General features: G+C 39.3%; 2 protein-coding genes across 4 annotated transcripts; one reads left to right on the top strand and one right to left on the bottom strand.

The window, feature by feature from the left end:
• Positions 1 to 238: 238 nt before the first annotated feature.
• LOC104112290 (auxilin-like protein 1) lies at positions 239 to 21,745 on the bottom strand. Of its 3 annotated transcripts, none has more exons than XM_070195230.1 (9): positions 20,862 to 21,745; positions 16,848 to 20,271; positions 16,710 to 16,776; positions 16,512 to 16,582; positions 16,353 to 16,418; positions 16,180 to 16,269; positions 15,210 to 15,386; positions 13,723 to 13,801; positions 239 to 413 (listed from the first exon to the last, which is right to left on the bottom strand). In XM_070195230.1, the coding sequence occupies exons 1-8, from the start codon at positions 21,233 to 21,235 to the stop codon at positions 13,766 to 13,768; spliced, it is 4,305 nt and encodes a 1,434-aa protein (XP_070051331.1). In that variant the 5' UTR covers positions 21,236 to 21,745; the 3' UTR covers positions 239 to 413; positions 13,723 to 13,765. The 3 variants fall into 3 exon arrangements, with proteins under 3 accessions (XP_070051331.1, XP_009620464.1, XP_009620462.1); XM_009622169.4 differs by lacking the exon at positions 239 to 413 and adding an exon at positions 11,210 to 11,439; XM_009622167.4 differs by lacking the exon at positions 239 to 413 and having other exon boundaries at positions 13,539 to 13,801.
• LOC104112288 (dihydroflavonol-4-reductase) lies at positions 11,243 to 12,966 on the top strand. Its single transcript, NM_001302522.1, is given in 6 exon segments — positions 11,243 to 11,396; positions 11,546 to 11,715; positions 11,826 to 12,020; positions 12,118 to 12,277; positions 12,409 to 12,601; positions 12,690 to 12,966. Coding segments are annotated over 6 exon segments (1,149 nt in total).
• Positions 21,746 to 22,673: the final 928 nt, after the last annotated feature.

Below are 22,673 nucleotides of genomic sequence, written 5' to 3'. Positions count from 1 at the left end.
TAATTTCAAGCCATTAAGTAACTAAGTAAGAGTGTAAGACAATTCATAAAAATAATTCAACGCTTAAAGCCTTTTATTTTATTAATAGAACTTTCAAATCTCACATACAAATATAATTCTTTTGAAGAGTACCTAATCTACGCAGCCACCTTCTAGGAAAGGTTCTATTTAAACTAGGCCTCTTAGTAGCCAATTACAAATTATCATACTAATATTTGTAAGCTCCTATATAACTTCGTTGTAACTTATCTATAATTTCTCTCGGACATTGTTCTGGAATTGGCAATGTTGATTGATGTTTCATGAGTTCCATGCCGTCATAGCTCCCGGTGCTAAGTATCTCGTTGTATTCTTCTTCTTCCCTAGTTTCATCACTTGTTATTTCCATAGATTTATATTTATCAAACATTGATCTAACATAAAAATATGTGTTAGCTTGGCAATCTTCGAGAGATGGTTGTTCATTTTCTTGAATTTCTAAATTCTCATAAATTTTACGAAAAAGTCCATTTACACCTCTTAATTTTAAAGATGGGTTAAGTATAGTAGAAATTAAATAAACTTGGGGAATAGGAAAAAAATACTTTTTAAATTTTGCAATTATTTCATTAATGGTCGGTGCATAAGTTGGATTGATTTTGCAATCATTTCATTAAGCTAGTTGCTGCAGTTGTGTTAGCACTTAGCAGAAGCATTATCTAAGGTGATAATTAAAACTTTATCAATGAGTCCATAAAAATCAACAATTTGTAGAACAGTAGTTGCAATATATGCTCCACTGTGTTTTGAATCAACAAATTTATAACCAATAATACGTTTTTGCATGTTCCAGTGATGATCAAACCAATGACATGTAACAGTTAAATAATCACAACCATTAGGATTATGACCTATATCAGATGTAATAGACACTTTACAATCTACGTGAAACAATACACAACGAATATACTGAAAATATTCGGTTTGAAGTTTAAAAACATCATTTCTAACCGTGGTCTTAGGAAAACTTTGAAAAGCAGGATTACAAGTTTCTTGTATATAATGCACACAAAAAAATAGGACACGGGACAGGCGGGACGGGACGGGACAGGACTGGACGGAATGAGACGGGACAGACGGGACGGGACGGGATGGGACGAAACGGGACGGGACAAACGGGATGAAATGGACATCCCGTCCCATCCCGTTTCCCGTTTAACATGGGCCCATCCCGTTTAGAATTAAGTGGGATGGGACGGGACGGGACGCGGAACGGGACCGGAACGGGACGGCCCGTCCCGTTGGACAGCCTTAACTGGGAGGGACTAGGACTGAAATGCCAGCCAACGCCCGAAAAAATATATAAATTTATCCAAGTGTATGAACAAAGCACAAATGCATGAAGTTTATTTCTATTTCTCCAAATGTACAACCAAGGCAACGTTGCCTTAAAGATCACAACGCCGACAAATGCCGCACCTAGGGGAATACCTAACCGACCCCCGGCCATAACTGAGTATAGATTACATTCGACCTCGTTTGAATCAACACCTAACCGGCCTTTGACCATAACTGAGTATAGGTTATATTCGACCTAGTTCGAATCAATACCTAATCGGCCTTCGGCCATAACTAAACATACAATATGTTCGACCTCATTCAAACTGACATCTACTGGCCCTCGGCCATAATCAAACTTAGGTTTTGTTTCGACCTCGATCGAACTAATACCTTTTGACCCGCGACCGTAATTAAACTAAGGATATATTCAACCCTACTCGAGCTAAGTGATTACGACTAAGAAAACCAAGGCAACCAAGCAACAAGATCAAAAAGCATACAAGCTCGAACCGAAGAAAAAGAATCATGTACAAATAACAAAACCGGTATTTCATACTTAGAGTATTTTTACAAAGGCTCGAAAAGACGCCCACAAAAAATGCACAAGTTTGCGGCAAAACAAAAGGAAGGAAAAGAAAAACTACTAATCGCCGCGAAGCCCAGCAGCGCCATCGGCCTGATCACCTAGGCCATCCCCATCTGCACCTTCACTATCACCACCCTAAGGATTCTCATTCTCATACCAGGCGTCCTCTTCAATCCGATCCACGCCCGCATATCCCTCATTGTCGCCAGCCTCCGGTGTAGTAGGATCGTAGCCACAAGCGACCCGAGCTCCACGTACCTTAACACGAGCATCCTCGAGGACGGCTTCTGAAATGGTTCCCGCCCTCATCATATCTCTAAATATATCCAGCAGGGCCTCGGCATGAATCCACTCCTCGTATCGAGGAACATCAGGGAAATTAGAAGTGCAGGAAGAGGATGGTCGAGCCAATAATTGTGCCTTCTCGGCCTCAAGAGCGGCGACTCGATCACAAAGGATAGAAGCCTCTTTCTCTAATGCTCCAATCCATTCATCAGGCCGCTCTTCTTTGAGTCTGGCCGTCTCTAAGTCACTCTCTCGCTCGGAATAAAGAACATGGATTACGATCTCCAAATCCTCCGCCTTCCTCATAGCCCCCGACCGAGCTAACTCTGCCTTCTCGAGATCCACTGCCTTCTCGGCGATCTTGCCACTTAAAGCATCCACTTTGAATTCATACTCCTCAAGCTTGGCGTGCAACAAGATCACCTGGGCTTGGAGATAACCGTATAGGGCTTCGACCCTTACTAACCTCAAGCTCATCTTCTTTATCTCTTAGCTCCCCCTCAAGAACGCTGCATTTTTCGATGACCCTCACTAGTTCGTCATCCTTTTCCTTCGGTTCGTCTCGGAGAGCCTGGAAATTGCCGCTCTCACCAAACCACCTACAAATCTCGCAGTTCTTGCCATGGTACTCGCTGTATTTTCGCTCCATCTTCAGAAAAATAGCCTTACGCCTCTCCTCTCTTCTAGCACTTTCAATTTCCAAAATCACAGTCTGAAAGAGAACGAAAAAGAAAACGGAGAGTAAGAACGAAGCCTAAACGTTGAACTTGACAAACAAAAATGAAAGAAGTCGAGAGGCTTACCCTGAGAGCGAGATTGGCTATGCTCCTTGATAAGGTAGCGTCATCTAGCTTTTTAAGGGGTTTACCTTCCACGTCAGAACGGAGGGGACCAAGGGAAAGGACCATGTTCTTTGTATTTACCAATAAATCTCGATCCATGGGGATCGCAATGGTCCGCGTAGACCCCTCCAGCGTCACTTCGAGCTGAGTAAATCCCCCCCCCCCCCCAATCATCCTTACCTCATCGGCGTCAATATTAGAGCCCGTCTCATAGCCATCATCGGCAACATTTTTTCCTTTCTTGTCGGCTAGCGAAGAAGGACAATCAACCGGCCACGAGGCCAATGGCTCATCTTGCCGTAAATTATCAAAGACTCTCGCAGACGGCCCTTCGGTTTCCATCATGACATCGCGAAGGGACATGCCTCTACAACCTCAGTCGATGGCGGAATCTCAAACGGTGACTCGATGTCATCTTCAAGCACTATTGTCGCCGTCTCACGGATGACGAAATCGCCCCTTACTGAATCCACGACTCGGGCGACCATGTCACTGACGTCCACCGATCGTCTCCCACGGGGAACCAAATTCCCCCCGCTTGGTGACGACTCTTCCTCCTCATCCACTAGATGATGCAAAGGGGAAGCCGGAAGCTCTGTTGTTGATATGTCCGCAGGCGGAGAAGAAACCGATGCTGAGGCAGCAACAGGTGGGACCGACGACCGAGCAGACCTGGCCGCGCTAGAAGAAGGAACAGAAGTAGACGATCGGGCAGGCCTGGCCGTGGTCACAATGTGAATAGACGCCGAAGAAGAGGCAGCCTTCCTCTTACGAAATGCAGGAGGAGGAGCCCTCGGTCTCCTCGAATATCCTCGAACTGAAAAAGAAAGATTGAAGGTTATCACCACCAAGAGTGAACTGCAACGAGCAAGCGATCATGAGGTCAAGATAACAAAAATTTATACAGATGAACTCACCGTCCAAGGAAGAAGTAGGCCCAAACTTCTTGAGAAAGCCCCGCCATTCACGAATCCCCACAATGTGAGGCAGAACCCAGCCAACCCAGTTCGAAATGTCCCGACCATAGGAAGGGGCGTAGTCTTGGTAGTACGAAGAAGGGACAAAATGTCAGAACGAGTGACTTGATGGTAGACTATAATCCCGTATTTTAGTCGATTATTACACTCTAATTCACTGCACTTTACTTGGGTTGAGCTTTAATTGGTAGTGTTTTTGCACTTATTGTATGTTTTATGCTATGTAGGAGTGATTCCGATTTATATAGATATTGTGGAGCTAATTTGAACTATTTGGAGCTTTGAAGTCTGAATATAAGCCCAAGAAATTAAGCCGGGATCACGTTCGAGGGTGGAAAACCAAGTCTGGAAGTCAAAAATTTGAAAACTCATTTCTGACCACAATTTGCACTACCGCCCCGCGGTATGCCCCGCGGGGCGCGGGGCACTAGTGCAAAAAGTAGCCAGAAATCATATTTTGGCACGTTCTGAAATTTTCCACATGCGCGCCGAATAGGGCTGCGCGGCATGTGGTGCGGTTGCCCAAAAATGTTAGAAGAACTTTCCAATTCCGCTAAAAAGGGTAATTTTATCTGAGAATTATTGTGGGTGGCTTAAATATACGGGAAAACACTATTTTCGGGACCTTTGACAGATTTTCGACCTAAGGAAGCCAAGGAGGCTAAGGAGGAGTTGGAAGAACAGAAGCACAAGGATTTCATCATTCCTTCCTCACTCAAGATCCGGGTTTAGATTGAATTTATGTTTTCCAATACGTTAGTTTCATTTGTGAAGAACCTCTCCATGCCTATGGAATAAATCCTTTTGGATTTTGATGGATTTGGTGTATTGATGATTGTTTGTGGATTATAACTCTATTTTTATGTATTTGAATCGTTTTGAAAGATTTAATTGTTGCATCTATATTAACTTGTTCTTGTAATCGAAAGAGGCATAACTTGTGATGTATTTACATTATATTATTGGTTGAGTTCATAGACTCTTCTAAGTAATCGAAAGAGGCTAGTTGAATCATTGATTAAACCTAGTTAGGAGAATAATCGAAAGAGGTTTTCCTAAAGAACGATCCACTACAAATTCTTGCATATATTCACAGTGCTTAAATTGGTTCATATTGAGAGGTTGAGACTTAAGGGAGAGAGGAGTTTCTACTAAATAATTGTACTGATAATTAAGTAAATTCGAGAGACTCACTTGAATATTAGAAGTGAATTATCTAGAGTTAAATCCCAGACAATTATCTTGCACCTATCCTATCAAAACCCCATTTTCTCCCATTGATATCTTCCTTTGCTTAGGCCTTGTTTCGATTGTCATTAGTCAATTAGCTCTAGATTCTTAATTAATTTTAGTATTAACCACATAAATCTCAATTGTTGATCCTCCTGGATAGTGCTCTAGCTACAAAATACGAAAATATTGTTTAAATCCAATCCATGTGGAGACGATATCATACTATACTATCTTTGACTAGCGAGCACAATTTAAGTGTGTGTTTTGCGCTCGTCAAATTTTGGCGTCGTTGCCGGGGATTGACAATCAATAATGTTTGAAATAGTTTATAGTGCTAATTCAGGAATTAGATTTTAATTTTTATTTATTTTTAGTTTTGTTATGTTAACTTCTCTTCAAGATTTCTTTTCTTGAAGTAATCTTGAAGAGCATATTCTTGTTATTGAATTCTAAATGATGTGAAGATGGAGTATAACTAGCCTAAGAAAATGGTTGAAGAGTTAGCAGCTGAATATTATTAGTGGTGTGCTACGTGTTTTAAATGCGGTGAAAATCATCTATGGGTTGATTGTCAAGCAGATAGGTATTCATCCAATGGTTCATCTACTGAACATTCTCACTTTGTCTCTAGTCCGTACAGGTATGAGGATTCATATGGGTCCACTTCTGACTCTGGTTGGAATGAATACCCTTATTTTGACTGGGATGAAAGCGAAGTGAGACAACCACCTCAAAAGGAGAATAGTAGTTTAGAAAAGTTTATGTATAGTTCATAAATAAGGTGGAAGAGAAATTTATACAAGATGATAAAGCCACTAATAACCTAACAATGCAAGTGAATCAATTAGTAAATAGACTTAGCTCGTTGCATTGTGATGGTGAATATATGGAAGAGATACCGTGTGAAAATGAGCCTACCCGAGATGATGAACATCTACAGAGAGAGTTTCCCACTCTGCAAGAGGACTCTGTTTTAACTGAAACGATCGAAAATGAGGCTTTGGTTGATTATGAAGCAATACAAGAAGAGTTCAAACCCCCATCCACCTATTCACAATTGCAATTTTTAGTAGAAGAAAATGAGGAACAAATGATCTTGGACTTACCAGAGGAATACTCACATGACATTTCTTCTTCAATTTCTTATTCTAACCTTGATCATGTGGATTTTATTTTTGGGGATTTACAGGAATATGCAGGGATTGATCTTGTGAATGAATGCAGAAACAAGTTGAGGATAATCCTACAAGAACAATCCACCGCTCAAAATGAGGCCAAGAAAGAAAGAAAAGAGTGGGTCTTACAAATATCCTTAAAGGAATTTGGCCTGATGAGCTCCATAAAGAATTCCGAGGAGCGAAAACGAAAAATGAATTCAGAATTAGAGGTAGAGTTCACAAGTTCTCGAAAACGAAAAAAGTCCAGGGGAGTTTTCTTTACCTCTTGCTTTTTATTTATGTGTCATGGGGACAAGCCACAATTTAAAGTGTGGGGGTGGGAATGTAAATATGTAAATAACTATTTGTTTTCGTTTCTTGTGTGTGTTTTCGTTTCTTTTGTTTGAAATTTTTAAAGTGGAAGAAAAAAAATATTATTTTCTTTAGGTAGTATAATAATTCCCCCTTGTTTTTTTTTGTATCGCGGTTCTTTTTCAAGGGTTTTGTTTGAACTGGATGTAGTTATTTTTTTTTAGTAGTAGGAGATCTTGTGTTGTGATTTTAAATGAAAGCAATATCTCTTGATTGTATTATGCCTTGAGAATAGTAAGTGCTTTAGTTGTGACGCTTAGGCTCAGTTTTTGACTCTTGTATATGTACCTTAAATTGTATGATCTTAACTTTGCTTAACTGCTTTGACTAGAATGTCTCGATGAGTCTGATCCTAAGTGAGTTATGTGCCATGTGTGTGTGAGGTTTCGTGTATTCTGTGCATTGCATTTGATGTCTAAAACTTGCATGGTGTGTTTGCAAAGCGAAATAGTAGTTTTACTCAGTTTTGGAAGTGATATGGGCGTTTCTTTGTTGAGCTAGTTATATGTTGTACCCACCTAATTGTTATGTATCTTAGTTAACCCCTTTGAGCCTATAATCCTGTTTCTTTGGCAACCACATTACAAGCCTTACCCATTTTACCTCTCGCGAGCACTTGAAATTGTTATTAACTTTGTAAAAGTTAAAGTGTGGGGTATTGGTTGGCTTTTGAGTGAAACTAATGAAATAAGGAGAAAGGTGCACTGTTCTAAAAAAAAATAAGAGCCGCGTGAATTGAAAGAAATATAGTTGCATTGTTGTGCAAATATTCATTGATATTGGTAACTTTTGATGTATGTGTACTTAAAGAAGTAGGGGGTTAACATATATTGATGTAAGGGTGGAGTTATGGTTTGACAAAAGTGTGGGATTTTGAACGGTCAATTGTATGTATTAAAGTACTTAGGGAGGTATAGTCAATATATCCAAATGTATCATACCCGTCCTGCAGCCTACATTACAACCAAATAAAGTCCTTGATCATTGACTGAATGAGCTCAATTAGTAGAGTAATATATTACGGGCAAGCTTATGGTACGTCTTTTGTAGCACATGAGTATTACTTCTGAGAGTGAGTGAATTCTTTCTATATCTTGAGTTCTTAATTATTCTTAAACCTTATTATTTTTGGAACTACTCTCTATTGTTGTGTGAGGGCACTTGATTCACGAAAGAAAGGTAATGTCGTTGACCTCTGTGTTAGAGTAAGTGAGCGGGTTGTGAAAAATGAGTGGTGCTTTTGAGTCAAATCTTGAGACGGGGATGTTACGGTATTGTGCTTAATCTGTTTCGATTATTCTTGGTGTGATGAGTTAGGACAGTTGCTTAACATGGTCGTGTCTATGCGAAGTGTAGTTTAATTGCTCGAGGACGAGCAATGGTTTAAGTGTGGAGTGTTGATGGTAGACTATAATCTTGTGTTTTAGTCGCTTATTACACTCTAATTCACTGCAGTTTACTTGTGGTGAGCTTTAATTGGTAGTATTTTTGCACTTATTGTGTGTTTTATGCCTTGTAGAAGTGATTTCGAGTTATGTAGATGTTGTGGAGCTAATTTGAGCTATTTTGAGCTTTTAAGTCTGAGTAGAAGCCCAAGCAATTAAGCCGGGATCACGTTCGGGGGTCGAAAACCAAGTCTAGAAGTCAAAAATTTAAAAACTCATTTCTGACCACAGTTTGCACTACCGCCCAGCGGTATGCCCTGTGGGGCGCGAGGCGCTAGTGCAAAAAGTGGCCAGAAATCATATTTTGGCACGTTCTGGAATTTCCCACATGCACACCGAAAGGGGCGGCGCGGCATACGGCGCGGTTGCCCAAAAATGTTAGAGTGATTTCCCAATTTCGCTAAAAAGGGTAATTTCATCCGAGGATTTTTGGGGGATGGCTTAAATACACGAGAAAATATCATTTTCGGGACTTTTGACAGATTTTCGACCTAAGGAGGCTAAGGAGGAGTTGGAAGAACACAAGCACAAGGATTTCATCATTCCTTCCTCACTCAAGATCCGGGTTTGGATTGAATTTATGTTTTCCTATACTTTAGTTTCATTTTTGAAGAATTTCTCCATGTCTATGGAGTAGATCCTTTTAGGTTTTGATGGATTTGGTGTATTGATGATTGTTTGTGGACTATAACTCTATTTTTATGTATTTGAATGGTTTTGGAAGATTTAATTGTTGCGTATATATTCACTTGTTCTTGTAATCGAAAGAGGCATAACTTGTGATATCTTTGCATTATATTATTGGTTGAGTTCATAGATTCTTCTAAGTAATCGAAAGAGGCTAGTTGAATCATTGATTAAACCTAGTTAGGAGAATAATCGAAAGAGGTTTTCCTAAAGACCGATCCACTACGAATTCTTGCATATCTTCACAGTGCTTAAATTGGTTCATATTGAGAGGTTGAGACTTAATCGAGAGAGGAGTTTCTACTAAACAATTGTATTGATAATTAAGTAAATTCGAGAGACTCACTTGGACATTAAAAGTGAATTATCTAGAGTTAAATCCCAGACAATTATCTTGCACATATCCTATCAAAACCCAATTTTCTCCCATTGATATCTTCCTTTGCTTAGGCCTTGCTTCAATTGTCATTAGTCAATTAGCTCTAGATTCTTAATTAATTTTAATATTAACCACATAAATCTCAATTGTTGATCCTCCTAGATAGCAATCTAGCTACAAAATACGAAAATACTATTTAAATCTAATCCCTGTGGAGACGATATCATATTATACTATCTTTGACTAGCGAGCATAATTTAAGTGTGTATTTTGCACTCGTCATGACTAAGACAAATCAAGTGCTTTTAGCAAAAAACATGGATGCTTACGACTGTAATTCCAAGTCTCAGGGAAGCCGTTCGCGTTGGTCACCACGTCTTCGGTTTTGACAAAAAAGTAGTTGAGCTAGAACTAACGATTTGCCTTGTCATTCATCTTCACCACCAGGCTTTTACTTCTGCGGTGGCGAAGGTGCAACATCGTCCCCCTGTAGAAGCTAGGGGTGAAGAGATTCATCCGATGGCGGAGTGTGACCTCGACCCCGCCCAGTTCCGCAAACTTTGTGAGCATCCTAATAAGCTTATAGATGTATGGAGAGAGTTAGGTCGGGCAAACGCCATAGTAGCGGCAAAATTCCTCCGCCAACGGAAAAAGGGGAAGAGTATAGCCAACATGGAAAGGGTATGCATAGAACGCGCAATACCCGGGGGGTGGATTTGTACCATATCGCGCCCTGCTGGGACCAGATCGATGTGGGCAGGAATGTTGAATTTGCCCTAAGTTCAGCTAGATCGACCTCTTTCATCGCTGACTCCGAGACCTCGGGCTCGCCTTCAGGCACCTTCGAAAGGTCGAACCTAACTTTCTCACTACGAGGAATTATTTCTTTCACCGTGGGAAAATTCTCATCTTCAACAGCAACAGAGATGCCATCAGCACGAGGGGGCATAAGCACCGCCAAGGGGACAGGGTCAGTTCTCGCACCAGAACCAGAGGATACATTAGCCTTTTTTTTTTTTGAAAGAAGATATTGACGCAAGGAAGTATGAGAGGTAATAAGAATCGCTAAGACCAGCAAAGAAGATATGCAGCAAGGGAAGAAGAAGAAGAAGGCACAAGGTTTTTTATGAGAGAAATGCGTAAGGATCAAATGAATATCGTTGCACCTCTCTTTATAAGAATTCAGGCACCAAAACCAAGAGACTATGCCATAATTACCTGGCACTGGAATCGAAGCGGCAGTCCCCAACTAACAATCGCACGGGAAACGACGCAGAGCATCGGGAATATGCGCTATAATGACGCATGACATCGTGACGTCATTCTGGTGCAGAAGCGACAAAACCCCCAAAGTTGCGGTTCACGAAAGGTCATGATGCCATCTCGTTGGAAACATCACTGCTCGACTCGCTCGTCCAAATTTTGCCAACCACAGTAAACATGATCTGCTCATTAAGGTCGCCGGAGGCCGGCCATAATAAGCGGAGGGACTAACTGTATTAGTCGAAATCTGTCTCAGTACTTGGGACTAAGCAGTATCGAGAAAAGAGTTGGCCGAGGTCGACCAGGAGATGGCGAAGCCCGTGGTCGAAATATAGAAGATGGCCGGTGTCGAGCGCTGTAAAAAGAGCTGTAATGGCTACTTTATTAGGGCAGGATATTAAAGAGAATATTCCATTGTGATATTCCATTGCAGATAAGAAAGTGGCTATCAAATAACCAGAGACAACCCATTGTCTTCCTCTCACCAACCAGTCAGTCATATTTGGTTAATTCAATGAAGTAACTAAACGGTGCGTTGAGCACGTGCTTACCAACTAACATTACCACACCTACGTTCAAGTAGTATAAAGACAACGACAAGCATAAATAAAGCTCATCTGATTGTAGTTTAATTTAACTACTAGTAAGCCCAGTCACATAAGATTTTTCCCACACTTCTACCTTTCATTTCTGAAAATGGCAAGTGAAGGTCATGCAGCTGTTCATGCCCCTTCTCCTCCGGCAGCGCCGACAGTTTGCGTCACTGGAGCAGCTGGATTTATTGGCTCTTGGCTTGTCATGAGACTCCTTGAACGTGGTTATAATGTTCACGCTACTGTTCGTGATCCTGGTACTTTTTTTGTCTCTTTTTCTTTCCAGCCATTAATCAATCCCTACAAACTGCATTATGAGTGCCAGAGAAGTGTATATATAATAGTGCTAAAAGTGTCTCTCTTTGTATGGCATGACCCTAATGTACAGATGCATGAATTTTTGTAGAGAACAAGAAGAAGGTAAAGCATCTATTGGAATTGCCAAAAGCTGACACGAACTTAACGTTGTGGAAAGCAGACTTGTCAGTGGAAGGAAGCTTTGATGAAGCCATTCAAGGCTGTCAAGGAGTATTCCATGTGGCAACGCCTATGGATTTCGAGTCCGAGGATCCTGAGGTACTATCAAGCTAGAACAGTAACAGAGTAACTCATATATACTTAATTGCATTCTCACATTTCTGGCAGATCAATTCTAATGTAACACTATACATTTATATACGTGACAGAATGAAGTAATTAAACCAACAGTCAGGGGAATGTTAAGCATCATAGAATCATGTGCTAAAGCAAACACAGTGAAGAGGCTGGTTTTCACTTCATCTGCTGGAACTGTCGATGTCCAAGAGCACCAAAAGCTCTTATATGACGAGACCAGCTGGAGTGACTTGGACTTTATATATGCTAAGAAGATGACAGGATGGGTTCGTTTGGTTATTCTATATTCTTTTAGAAATACCCTTTCTATTTACAGAAACGGTATTTTTATCGTTACTGCCTTGTGAATTAATTTCATTGCAGATGTATTTTGTTTCCAAGATACTGGCAGAGAAGGCCGCAATGGAAGCAGCTAAAAAGAAGAACATCGATTTCATTAGCATCATACCGCCACTGGTTGTTGGTCCATTCCTCGCGCCTACGTTCCCACCTAGCTTAATCACTGCCCTTTCACTAATTACTGGTATGGTGTAGTCTTTATATCTTATTACAATGTACGGAAGATGATTACTTCCTCTTCCAAGTAAACACCATACTAATTATTTTAAGAAACAGTTTTTCACAATCATGGGTTTAATCAGATTGAGAATGCAGGGAATGAAGCTCACTACAGCATCATTAAACAAGGTAAATATGTGCATTTGGATGATCTTTGTGAGGCTCATATTTTCCTATATGAGCACCCAAAGGCAGAGGGGAGATTCATCTGCGCGTCCCATCATGCTATCATCTATGATGTGGCAAAGATGGTCCAAGAGAAATGGCCGGAGTACTACGTCCCTACTGAGTAAGCTCTCCATTCCTCTGTATGCCTAAGTATACTTGGCCCCTTCACTGAATGATGGCTTGGTAACTCAATCTTGGGTAAATAACAGGTTTAAAGGCATCGATAAGGACTTGTCCGTGGTGTATTTTTCGTCAAAGAAGCTGACGGATATGGGGTTTCAATTCAAGTACACTTTGGAGGATATGTATAAAGGGGCCATTGAGACTTGTCGACAGAAGCAGTTGCTTCCCTTTTCTACCCGAAGCACTGCAGATAATGTACGTGACAAAGAAGCCATTCCCCTTTCTACTGAAAACTATGCAAGTGGCAAAGAAAATTCACCAGTTGCAAATGGTACGGGAAAGTCAACCAATGGTGAAATCTAGAATGGCAATCTTACAAAATAAAGAGGCGAGCATGCCTAGCAATATGTTTGCTTCTTGGTTCTCTAGTGTAATCTTGCTCCAGGTTTTATAATACTAGATGAGCAAAATGTTCAATGAATATATGGAATTTCTCATCTTGCTAATTAAAGGCAGCTGCACAGTAGGATATCAAAGATCCTAGGTATATTTTGCAGAGAAAGAGAATCTATAATCACTGCAGGAAATCTGGACCCAAATACAAGGACGTATATTCCAATTTATAAGCTTTACAAAAGCAAGATCGTGTTAATTTTCTGGAAAAACTGTTCTCAAGGCGCTTGCATATCATTTGGCAGAAAAGAGATTACCATCTTTCATAATCATTGGAGGGAAACTAGAGATAACAATAACAATAATAATAATAATAATAATAATAATAATAATAATAATAATAATAACAATAACAATAATAATAATAATAATAATAATAAAAATAACAATAACAATAATAATAATAATAATAATAATAATAAAAATAACAATAACAATAACAATAACAATAATAATAATAATAATAATAATAATAATAGTAAAATAATAATAACAGTAATAATAATAATAGTATAAAGATGATAGTAGCACAATAACACAGCCTTGTAACAGAAAGTTCCATTTCAATGAATAGCCACGTTAGCCCATTTTCTTTCAGGGCAGATTTCTAGAGCTTGCGCTTACATGCAGAAACTAAAAAAATAATAAGAAAGAGAATCTACTCACTACTGTGCAAATTATATGTTCAGCCGAGCAACCAAGTCTTCAACTACCTCTCCTCAGAGTTGAACCTGTTCCATGCTTCCTGTAGACACAGAAGAATGATGACAACTATGAGAACTCAAAGCAGATACTAAAAGAGAGAAGCGTGGGAAGAGGGAGGTGCGAAAGCTGGCTGGAATAAAAAAATAAAAAATTAAGGGAGAAGTAGAAACCAATTCTATGAGGTCAAAGATGATAGTCTGTCTTTACCTCACCCCCTAATAAGGCCTTCCTGATTAGAGTAACAAATTTACAGAAAACAGACAATAGTAAGAATTTGACTTAAAGAAAAGGAGTGAAAAGGGGGAACAAACGAAACAAATAAGCCACGTGGTTCATCACATTACAAATTACCCAATGAAGTTCTTTTTTTTTCAATAAGTTCTGCTGCTGTATAGGTAAAATACTCAACTCTTTTTACTATTTTATGAGACACACTTTCCTTTTTAGACCGTCCAAAAATAATGACACATTTCTATATTTAGAAACAATGCAACTTTAAACTTCTCAAATTATACTTAATGAGATAATTTGTAGCTGCACAAACGTCTATGGCTTGTTTTAAACCACAAGTTTCAAAAGTCTTTCTTTCTTTCTTAAACTCAGTGCCCAGTCAAACACCGTTACATAAGATGGGACGAGGGAGTATTATATGTCACTCTGTTTATTCTGTAACTACTAGATACTGCAAATCAGTTTTTGTTTGGCATTTTTACTAAAACGGGCTTAAATAAAGCAGAATACATATAGAGGTCAGAGGATTCATTAAGCCAACCAACTAGTTTAGGATTAGCTTTTGATTGATTTATATGACGATTAATACAGCTCTAGGGTAACAGCAGATGCTAACAATGTACTTTTGAATGAGGCACAAGATAAGACAAAAGAACAAAATAAAGTGCGTTAAAGGTTTGACACACTGACAGCTATAATAACAGAGCAGTCAGTGCTTGATATTTTTGCATCATGTTTCCACAAGTAATGACCATGGTGTGAAAGAGCATGATGTTGGAAGTGCATGTCCTTCGACAATCAGCTAACTTTAAAATCATCTGTTACCTTGGGAATTCCGATGTTGTCAGATTTGTCCCCTTCCCCCATTTTTATATGTAGTCTTGCAAGAACTTGAGTGAAAGTGATAGGTTTACATCAATTAGAAGTACCATACACCATATTCCAGTCCCATCACGTATAAGATATATTTCAAGTTAAGTGAAAACTGTGGTGCAGAAATCAGCCACATCCCAGACATTCTTTTATCAACGGTAACGAAGGTCCTAACAATAACATTGATTAGGTCCATACAGTAAATATTCTCGTTCTCCGACCAATTCAAACTAAGAGACAAACAAGTGACCACTAAGCAGCACTAGAATCTTGCATTAGTATACAGAACATTGACAGGTAAGATAAATTTAGATGAGTAAAGAAAGAAAAATGAGAAAACACACCTTTAAAAGATCAAAGACCTTCTCGCATACATACTTCTGCTGAATACTAGCACCTCGCTGTTGTAATTTGTCAGGATGAACACAAAGAGTAGCTTTCCTATAAGCTTTCTTCACCGCTACCGAAGTTATAACTTCTGTTAATGGAATTGGCTGCCAACCGCTATTAGGCCCAAGAATCTGCAAACGAGGATGGATACATTGAGTTTCTGCATTATGGAGGTTTGGCCCAAAATCATATGATGATAATGTGTGAAAAAGAAGCTATTTGGTACTACTATAAACTCTAAATTAATCTTCCTATTGACATGTCATGCAGTCATATTTCGATGGCAACTAGAGCTTTCTCACTGCTATGATTAGTACTACATCTCGTACGTGACGATTTCACTAGTTAAATCCTCCCCTTTCCAAAATTAATCTGTTAAATTTCTTATTCAGTAAAAAATTATCAAGAAGCATATAAGAGTTTGAAAAATGGATGTGACATTCTTTCACATTTCTGTCTCAAAACTGCACCACTGTCCTGTCAGTAAATGTTAGGAATGTTTGTTTTGATAGTTGTAGACACCCACACCAATTATTTAAAAGAGGTAATTAATGAAGAAACAAAGAAAATGCAAGACAGAAAAGGCTCATCTGGGGCAATGTTTAACTTTAGACAAGTTAACATAATTTGGCAAAGGATACTAGTAGAATAAAGAAGCACTTCCTGACACATAACCTTTTTCCATTTGAAAATAACTACGAGTAAATGAGAATGAAATACCTTTCACTTAAGTAGTCAAATGACTAAGCAATGTAAACCTGTAAACCATAAATCAAGAACTATTTCGCCTATCCTGATGAATGTTCATTTGATACAGAGTTAAACATGAACTTGGCAATATAAAGAAAATCCACAAGCACTTAATATTTTGATTAGCTAAAGAAAAGTATTTATCCATATAAAACATTAGAAGAGCTAGCATACGTATTGCAAAGTTGAAAGCAATGCACGTAGATTGCCTTCTTTCCCGCTTGACCACCTTTTCACTTCAGCATCCAGAGTTTCAGCCAATCTCTGCACAGGAATCCTCAAGTGAGACAACATGAAATCTAGATGATTCATGATATACTGTATTGCTCAGAGAGATGGATACATACATTTCTCTCTGCTTGCTCTCTTTGAGCTAGAAGATCACGCATATTTTTCTCTGCTAGGGCCTTAGCCTGAAACAAGAACAAGAGAAAAGATTATACAGAAGAAGAAAAAATCATAAAAAAGAACTTATAACAGGGACAAGATGATTAAGAAGCACATACTGCACGTTCGGATGTTCTGCGGTACCTCTCCAACCGAGCTTTACATCGTTGAGGTGATTCACCTTCAATGCCTACAAAGCATTCAATCTTACTAGACGCTTCACTAGCAAAATCTAATCTTCTTAAGAAAACCTGAGGAGAACTAGACTATAAACCAAAGGAAGGAAAAGAAACAGTATTGGTGCTTCATGTACATACCAGCATGAGCTGAAGAATATGAATATCTCAATTTTGAGGTTTCTGTGCTATGATGTGCATGTTGTTCCTGTCAACAAACCCCAATAAGTAGGCAGCTGGCATGCATTTCAGTGTTTAAGAAGGAAAAGAGATACTCACAGAAGAAGAGCTCTGTCTCATTTCGTTGGTCCTGGAATAAGCAGAAAATTTTTCTGAAGATGATCTTTCCACTCGTTCACGTGACTCCTGGGTAGCTTTCTCAGCCATTGCTTTCTCGAAAGCTCGTTGTCGAGCCTCTGCAGTTGCTCTTTCTACTGCAGCACGCTCCGCCCTGAGCCTAGCCTCTACAGATGCCTGCTCTGCTATAGATCTTTCCCTAGCCTCTGCAGATGCCTTCTCTAATCTTTCTCGGGCCTCTGCCATAGTTCTTTGTCGTATTTCAGTTGTAGCTCTCTCCATGGAAGCTCTTTCTACTCTCTCACGGGCTTCAAGATATGACCTTTCCAGAGCTTCACGATTCACAGACATACGATCCTTCTCTCTTTCTCTTTCTCTCTCCCTCTCTTCTTCTAACTTTCTCAGATATTCTTCCTCCAGTTGTCTTTCTTTTGTCAGTCTTTCGTCCATTTTTTGTGCTTCAGGAGTAACGATTTTATTTGAATTTCTCTCTTTCTTGTGGGGACCTCCAGTTGCTGTTCTCTGGTCTGTACTTGACAATACTTCAACATCCTCTAGCACAGCAGCCAAAGCATCTCCAATTTTCTTTGCGTTTGTGGCCCATTCCCTGGCAACCTGATGAGCTGTAAACTTTTCTTCCTTAACTTCCTGGTTAGTGCCAGACTGAACAACCTTGGTGTTCACTCTTGCCCCCTCAGAATATGTTCCATTCCTATGGTCAGGGTGATTAGCTGTAAACTTTTCCTCTGTAATATCCTGGTTAGTGCGAGACTGAAATCCATTGATGTTCGCTGTCAGACATTCAGGAGGTGTAACATTTGTTTGATCAGAATAATTTGCCATTTCAGGTGCTGTCTTCTTCATTCTATCAGACGCCTTACCTATGCAACTACTACCAGCTTCACTTGAATTGGTCAACTGCACATTCGAAGAAGTAGACCCTATTGCATCTGCTCTTCTGGTTTGGTCTTTTACATGTCCCAAGACATCTAGTCTCTTGCAAACAGAGTCGCAGTCATCTTTAGGCAGCAGTTTGGTCACCCCAATTTCTGATTCTCTTTCACAATTTTGCAACTCAGTTTCCAACTTCTCATCTACTTCACGGGAAAGAGCTGATTGAGTTGCTTCCAGCTTTCCAACGTTCTCCTCCAGCTTCTTAGACATTTTGTTCACAAGTAAAGTCTCATCATTTTGTTGGCGGGCCCAATGAAATGCCGTAGCATCCGTGTGAACCTCCACCTTGTTGTTGTTCTTCAAAACAGATCCAACCATTTCAATAGGTGCGCTATCTTCGGTCTGTTCACGCAATTCTTCCCACTTATCATCACATGCAGTTGCTTGTTCAGTTCCATCAAACTCACTGGACTCTTCAGATATGTTCTCAGATTCTACTTTGGAAGCCAAAGGGGATTTCGTCCTACTCTTTTGCTGCTCCAATACCTCAGTCATTTCCACATCACCATCTTCTCCTTCACATGCGCCATCCCCTCTTCCCTCAGTTTCTTCTCCTTCATGAGGCTCATTTTGTTCCCCTTCATGCTCCTTCTTCTTGAGAGCCACTCCAAATTGGCTCTCCTCTTGCACCCACTCAAAAGAACCTTTTGCATCCTGATCCTTTGGGTCCCACTTGAAATCGATCTCTTTGTCTCTCTCATTCTTCTCTTGTTTACAAGCCAACTCCGAATTCTCATCATTCTTTTCTGATCTAAAATCCTCCTTTGGTCTCGTTGCATTCTCCTCCTGATGAAGAGCGCCTTCTTCTCTTTCAGAAACTGCATCAGGTTGCTTCTTCCTTTCCTGCTGGACTATATCATTTACTCTCTGTCCATTTCCTGTTTCATCCACATCATCACTAAGCCCTCCCTCAGATTCTTTAATCTCAGACTCTGCCATCAGCTTTATATCAATATGCCTAGCATCAATGTTTATAAATCTCTTTTGATCGTCTAATCTTCTCCTGTCACCACTCACATTCTGGCCACCTCGTCTGTTGTACTCTATGCTTTCATGAGAAGTGCTGATTAGTGTCTCACTCGTTCCCTCTTGCTGGTCCACTTTAACATGTTTCTGACTCGTACTAACGTCAGATAAGCTTTCTGCTGCTTTTACCGTCCCCTGATGCTGCAATTGACCACCCAAATTTTCTTTTGATCTTTGATGCTTAATACCCCATTGGTAAGACCCTTTAGCTACCTTTTCTTCACTTTCCTCTTTGCTATCCAGAGCCTCCTTTGCTGCAACACTGTTGCAAGTTTCTGGATGGTCAAGTCTGCCAATGGTTGCTTCAAATTGTCTGTATTCATGTGATTCAATATTTCTCAGCAAACCAAATTCATTCTTGACTTTCTCAGAAGACCCAGAAGATGGGTAAGTTTCAACTACTTCAAAAAATTCTGCACCTTCCCTCCATGCAACTCTACCTTCAGCTTTATATGGTGGTTGAGATGACATATTAGGATTACCCTGCTCACTTTCTTCACGTTTTCCGGTAAACTTGAAATGTTTTTCTTCTTCAGTATTAACCGAAATAACCTCGGTATTCTTACAGACTTCGTCCATTTCTTCAACACGTATGTTTTGTGCCATGTCATCTTTGTCAAATGTCTTGCTTGGTCTTTCTTCCAAAATACCATTCTCCAAATGGAGTTTTGAGTAACATTTTAGATCTTGCTTCTTTCTCTCCATTAGCTCTTTTGCACTTCTAAGCTTTGCTTGAGCCTTCTCCATTGCATCTTTTATAGCTGCAGTAGACATCGCTGCTGATGAACTTGCATATACGTCCACATCAAAGTAAGATTGTGAATTATCACCTTGCTTTTGCTCAAAAGCACAACTTTTTGAAGCTTTGGGTCTTGAATTCAGTCTATCGGAGTTTCCTTTCTTGGCAGCCAGGCCAGGTGGTGGTCTTGATGGTGGTGGCAACCCTGAAGGCCTAGTTCTTAAACTGATATCCGACACAGTTAAGAATGGCTTATCTGGAGCACAACTAGCTTCACTACATGTCTCCGGAAGTTTTGAATCACTTCCATGTATGATATAACTGCTGCTCATATTTCGTGATGTGCTTTTTTTGAATCGATTCTCTTCTAAAACCGACAAGTCCATGCTGTGCTTGAGATCAAGAGTTTCCTGTCTAGGTTGTGGCTCGTTGTCTTCTGGACTTCGAGAAGCCTGACTTCCAGTGACCATGTAAGTATATCCAGGAATAGCATGTAAATGTGCTACATGCATCATGCCATTTGATACTACGCCATCGCTCCTCTGGAAAGTCTTGTGATATGAAATGTTGAACTGCTTGGTGCCATCGGATGAATGAGGAACATCAGCACTAGAAGAGCTCTGACTCTTTTCGGAAAAAGCAGAAGGATCTGACTCATCTGACAGGTTCTCACTTTGAGCTGGACTCCTTTTATCAGGAAAAGAAATAAGAAATAAATGAAAAAATATAATTATAAACCCCATTGAACAGGAAAAAAATGGTCTTTTTTTCACCAGTTCTTATTGAGAGCACTGTTAAAAGTATAAAACTGATCCTACTAATTTTAACAGGCAAATTAAAGAAAAACTTACCACCCTGACTACCTAAGTGAAAGGAGATTTCATTAATGAAATTTGATTAATACATTCTGTTGATTTGTTTAAGTTCAGACAGAGACGTAAAAGACACCTATAACTTTTACCCCAAAAAACAAGATAATTACGACTTTCAAATAAAGAAATTAGCTCTTTGCCTAGATAAGCATTTGAATTCATGTACTTGTTGCAAGAATGAAAATCTAGTATTAGAATATTCTAGACTCCTTTTTTTACTGACATTTTTATCATCTGAAGGGCCGCCGGCCGGCCTAGGCGCAACAGTTTAGATATGTTCATTTGTTGAAATATAAACAAGCTCACATTTTTTTCAACAGAATTGGAAAACTAAACGGAAATTGAAACCAAAAAGTGCATGATAGAGCTTTTTTTTTTTTCAAATGCACAAAAAAATGAACATACCAGGCCTCTTGAGAAGAATCATAACCAGAGGTAGACTGACGAACCAAATCCTCATAAGAGAGGGCAAAATCAACAACATTAAACCCTCCGAAAATCTCAGAATAGTCAAAATGAGAAGTCTGTACATCGAATGACACCTGATCATCGTCGTTTTCAACAACCGGAAGATCCAAAATGGGAATAGAGGAAGCACGGGAAGAGTGAAAACCTCCGAAAATCTCAGTATAATCCTCGTAACGAGGAGCTAGTGTTGGTACCCCGAACTTCGGCGGACCACCAAAAACGTCGTCGTACAATGACTTGCTTGCCGTTGTAATGAACCCACTCCCATGGTGGTAACTCTTTTTAGCAAATGAATGTGAGAGATTTTCCATGAGAAATGTGGAGAACTCTGAATGAAAATAGTACTAGTTCAGTTCAGTGTGAAGTAATGAAGGGGTAGTATGGGGATTATAAGAAGAAGAAGATGCTGCTTTTGCTTTTTTGAAACTTATGTTAAGGACATTTTAAGAATTTTGAATATCGAGGAAACCTTTTTGGTTAAAATATTTGGGAGTGATCGGCGATTATCGTTAGTAGGAAAAGGGGAAAAAGAAGAAAGACAAAGATAGCAGTAGGCGTGGTGACAAAAGAAAAGAGTAGGCCATTCGCCAAAACTCCGGCAGCTTTCTGGGGACGTTATGTTATACATATTGATGCTCTTCAACCTCAACAGTCAACTCAAGGTTTACACATTTATAACTATTTTTTCCCAAATCTACCTTTATTGAATGAGTAACGTTAGGATAAATTAGAAAAATACTCTTATTGTTAAGGTTATTACGTATCTTTTAAGAAGATAAAATGGAGTATATTACACATATTTGTAAGTGAAAAGATAAAGTAAGTATTAAGGAGTTGTTTAAGAAGACTTCTTTAAATTAAGCAACTGTCAGGGTCAGACTTATTAAGCATTGTGGATTGCACGTAGACTTGGCCCCACTCCATGTATTTCAATTTTTCAAACAACTAATCATATAACTGCTCTGCGCGCCTTAATTTCTTTAATATAAATGTATGTCAGAACTAAAAAAAAATAGACTTGAAGCCTATTTTTAAATAATGTATATTAAGGGATTTGAAGAACATAACCCATAGTTAATTTGGACTTGTTTAAGTACATGAAGCTCGATCGCGAACTCACTACATCTACTCTAAAATAAATCCGTCAAGTTGTCTTCATTAGTAGTTTGTTAACAAAGAATACAAAAACCTTTTGCCTTGCGATTCCCTCTCTCCTCTGTAGGCCACGCCTTGGCCTCTTTTGTCAAATAATGTCACACAATACAGACAAGAATACACCCTCGTTTTTCTTGTCAATTTCTTTTTTGAATTTCTACTACTCTAGAATATATATATATATATATATATATATATATATATATATATGTTTACCGGAAAAATCGGATAACGTTAGATTTGTGGATAGTTCTAAGGATATGCGATACGATTTGATATAAATCGCGTAGAGAAATGGAAATATGTGTATTATTGACTGTAAGAATGAAAATAATAAGCAAAAAGAATGAATAAGTAAAACAAGCACAAGGGGATAACTATCAATATAAGAAGTGATCTTTTTCTCTCCCCCTCCCCCCTTCTAGCTTACAAGGATTTTCCCTTTTATAGAAGAGGGTCATTACCAAAATACAATAAAGTAAAACATGTAGTGGAAGACCCATGATGACTTATCTCTTTCTTTGATTCCCGCCAAGATTCTCTCTCTTGGTGTGGTTGCAATGGCTCTTGTCTGTGAGCTCGATACTAGCTCGA

Source organism: Nicotiana tomentosiformis, chromosome 2 (assembly GCF_000390325.3).
Source record: "Nicotiana tomentosiformis chromosome 2, ASM39032v3, whole genome shotgun sequence".
Taxonomy (NCBI): domain Eukaryota; kingdom Viridiplantae; phylum Streptophyta; class Magnoliopsida; order Solanales; family Solanaceae; genus Nicotiana; species Nicotiana tomentosiformis.
Note: the sequence above shows the minus strand (reverse complement) of the source record. Positions and strands in the feature narration are given on the sequence as shown.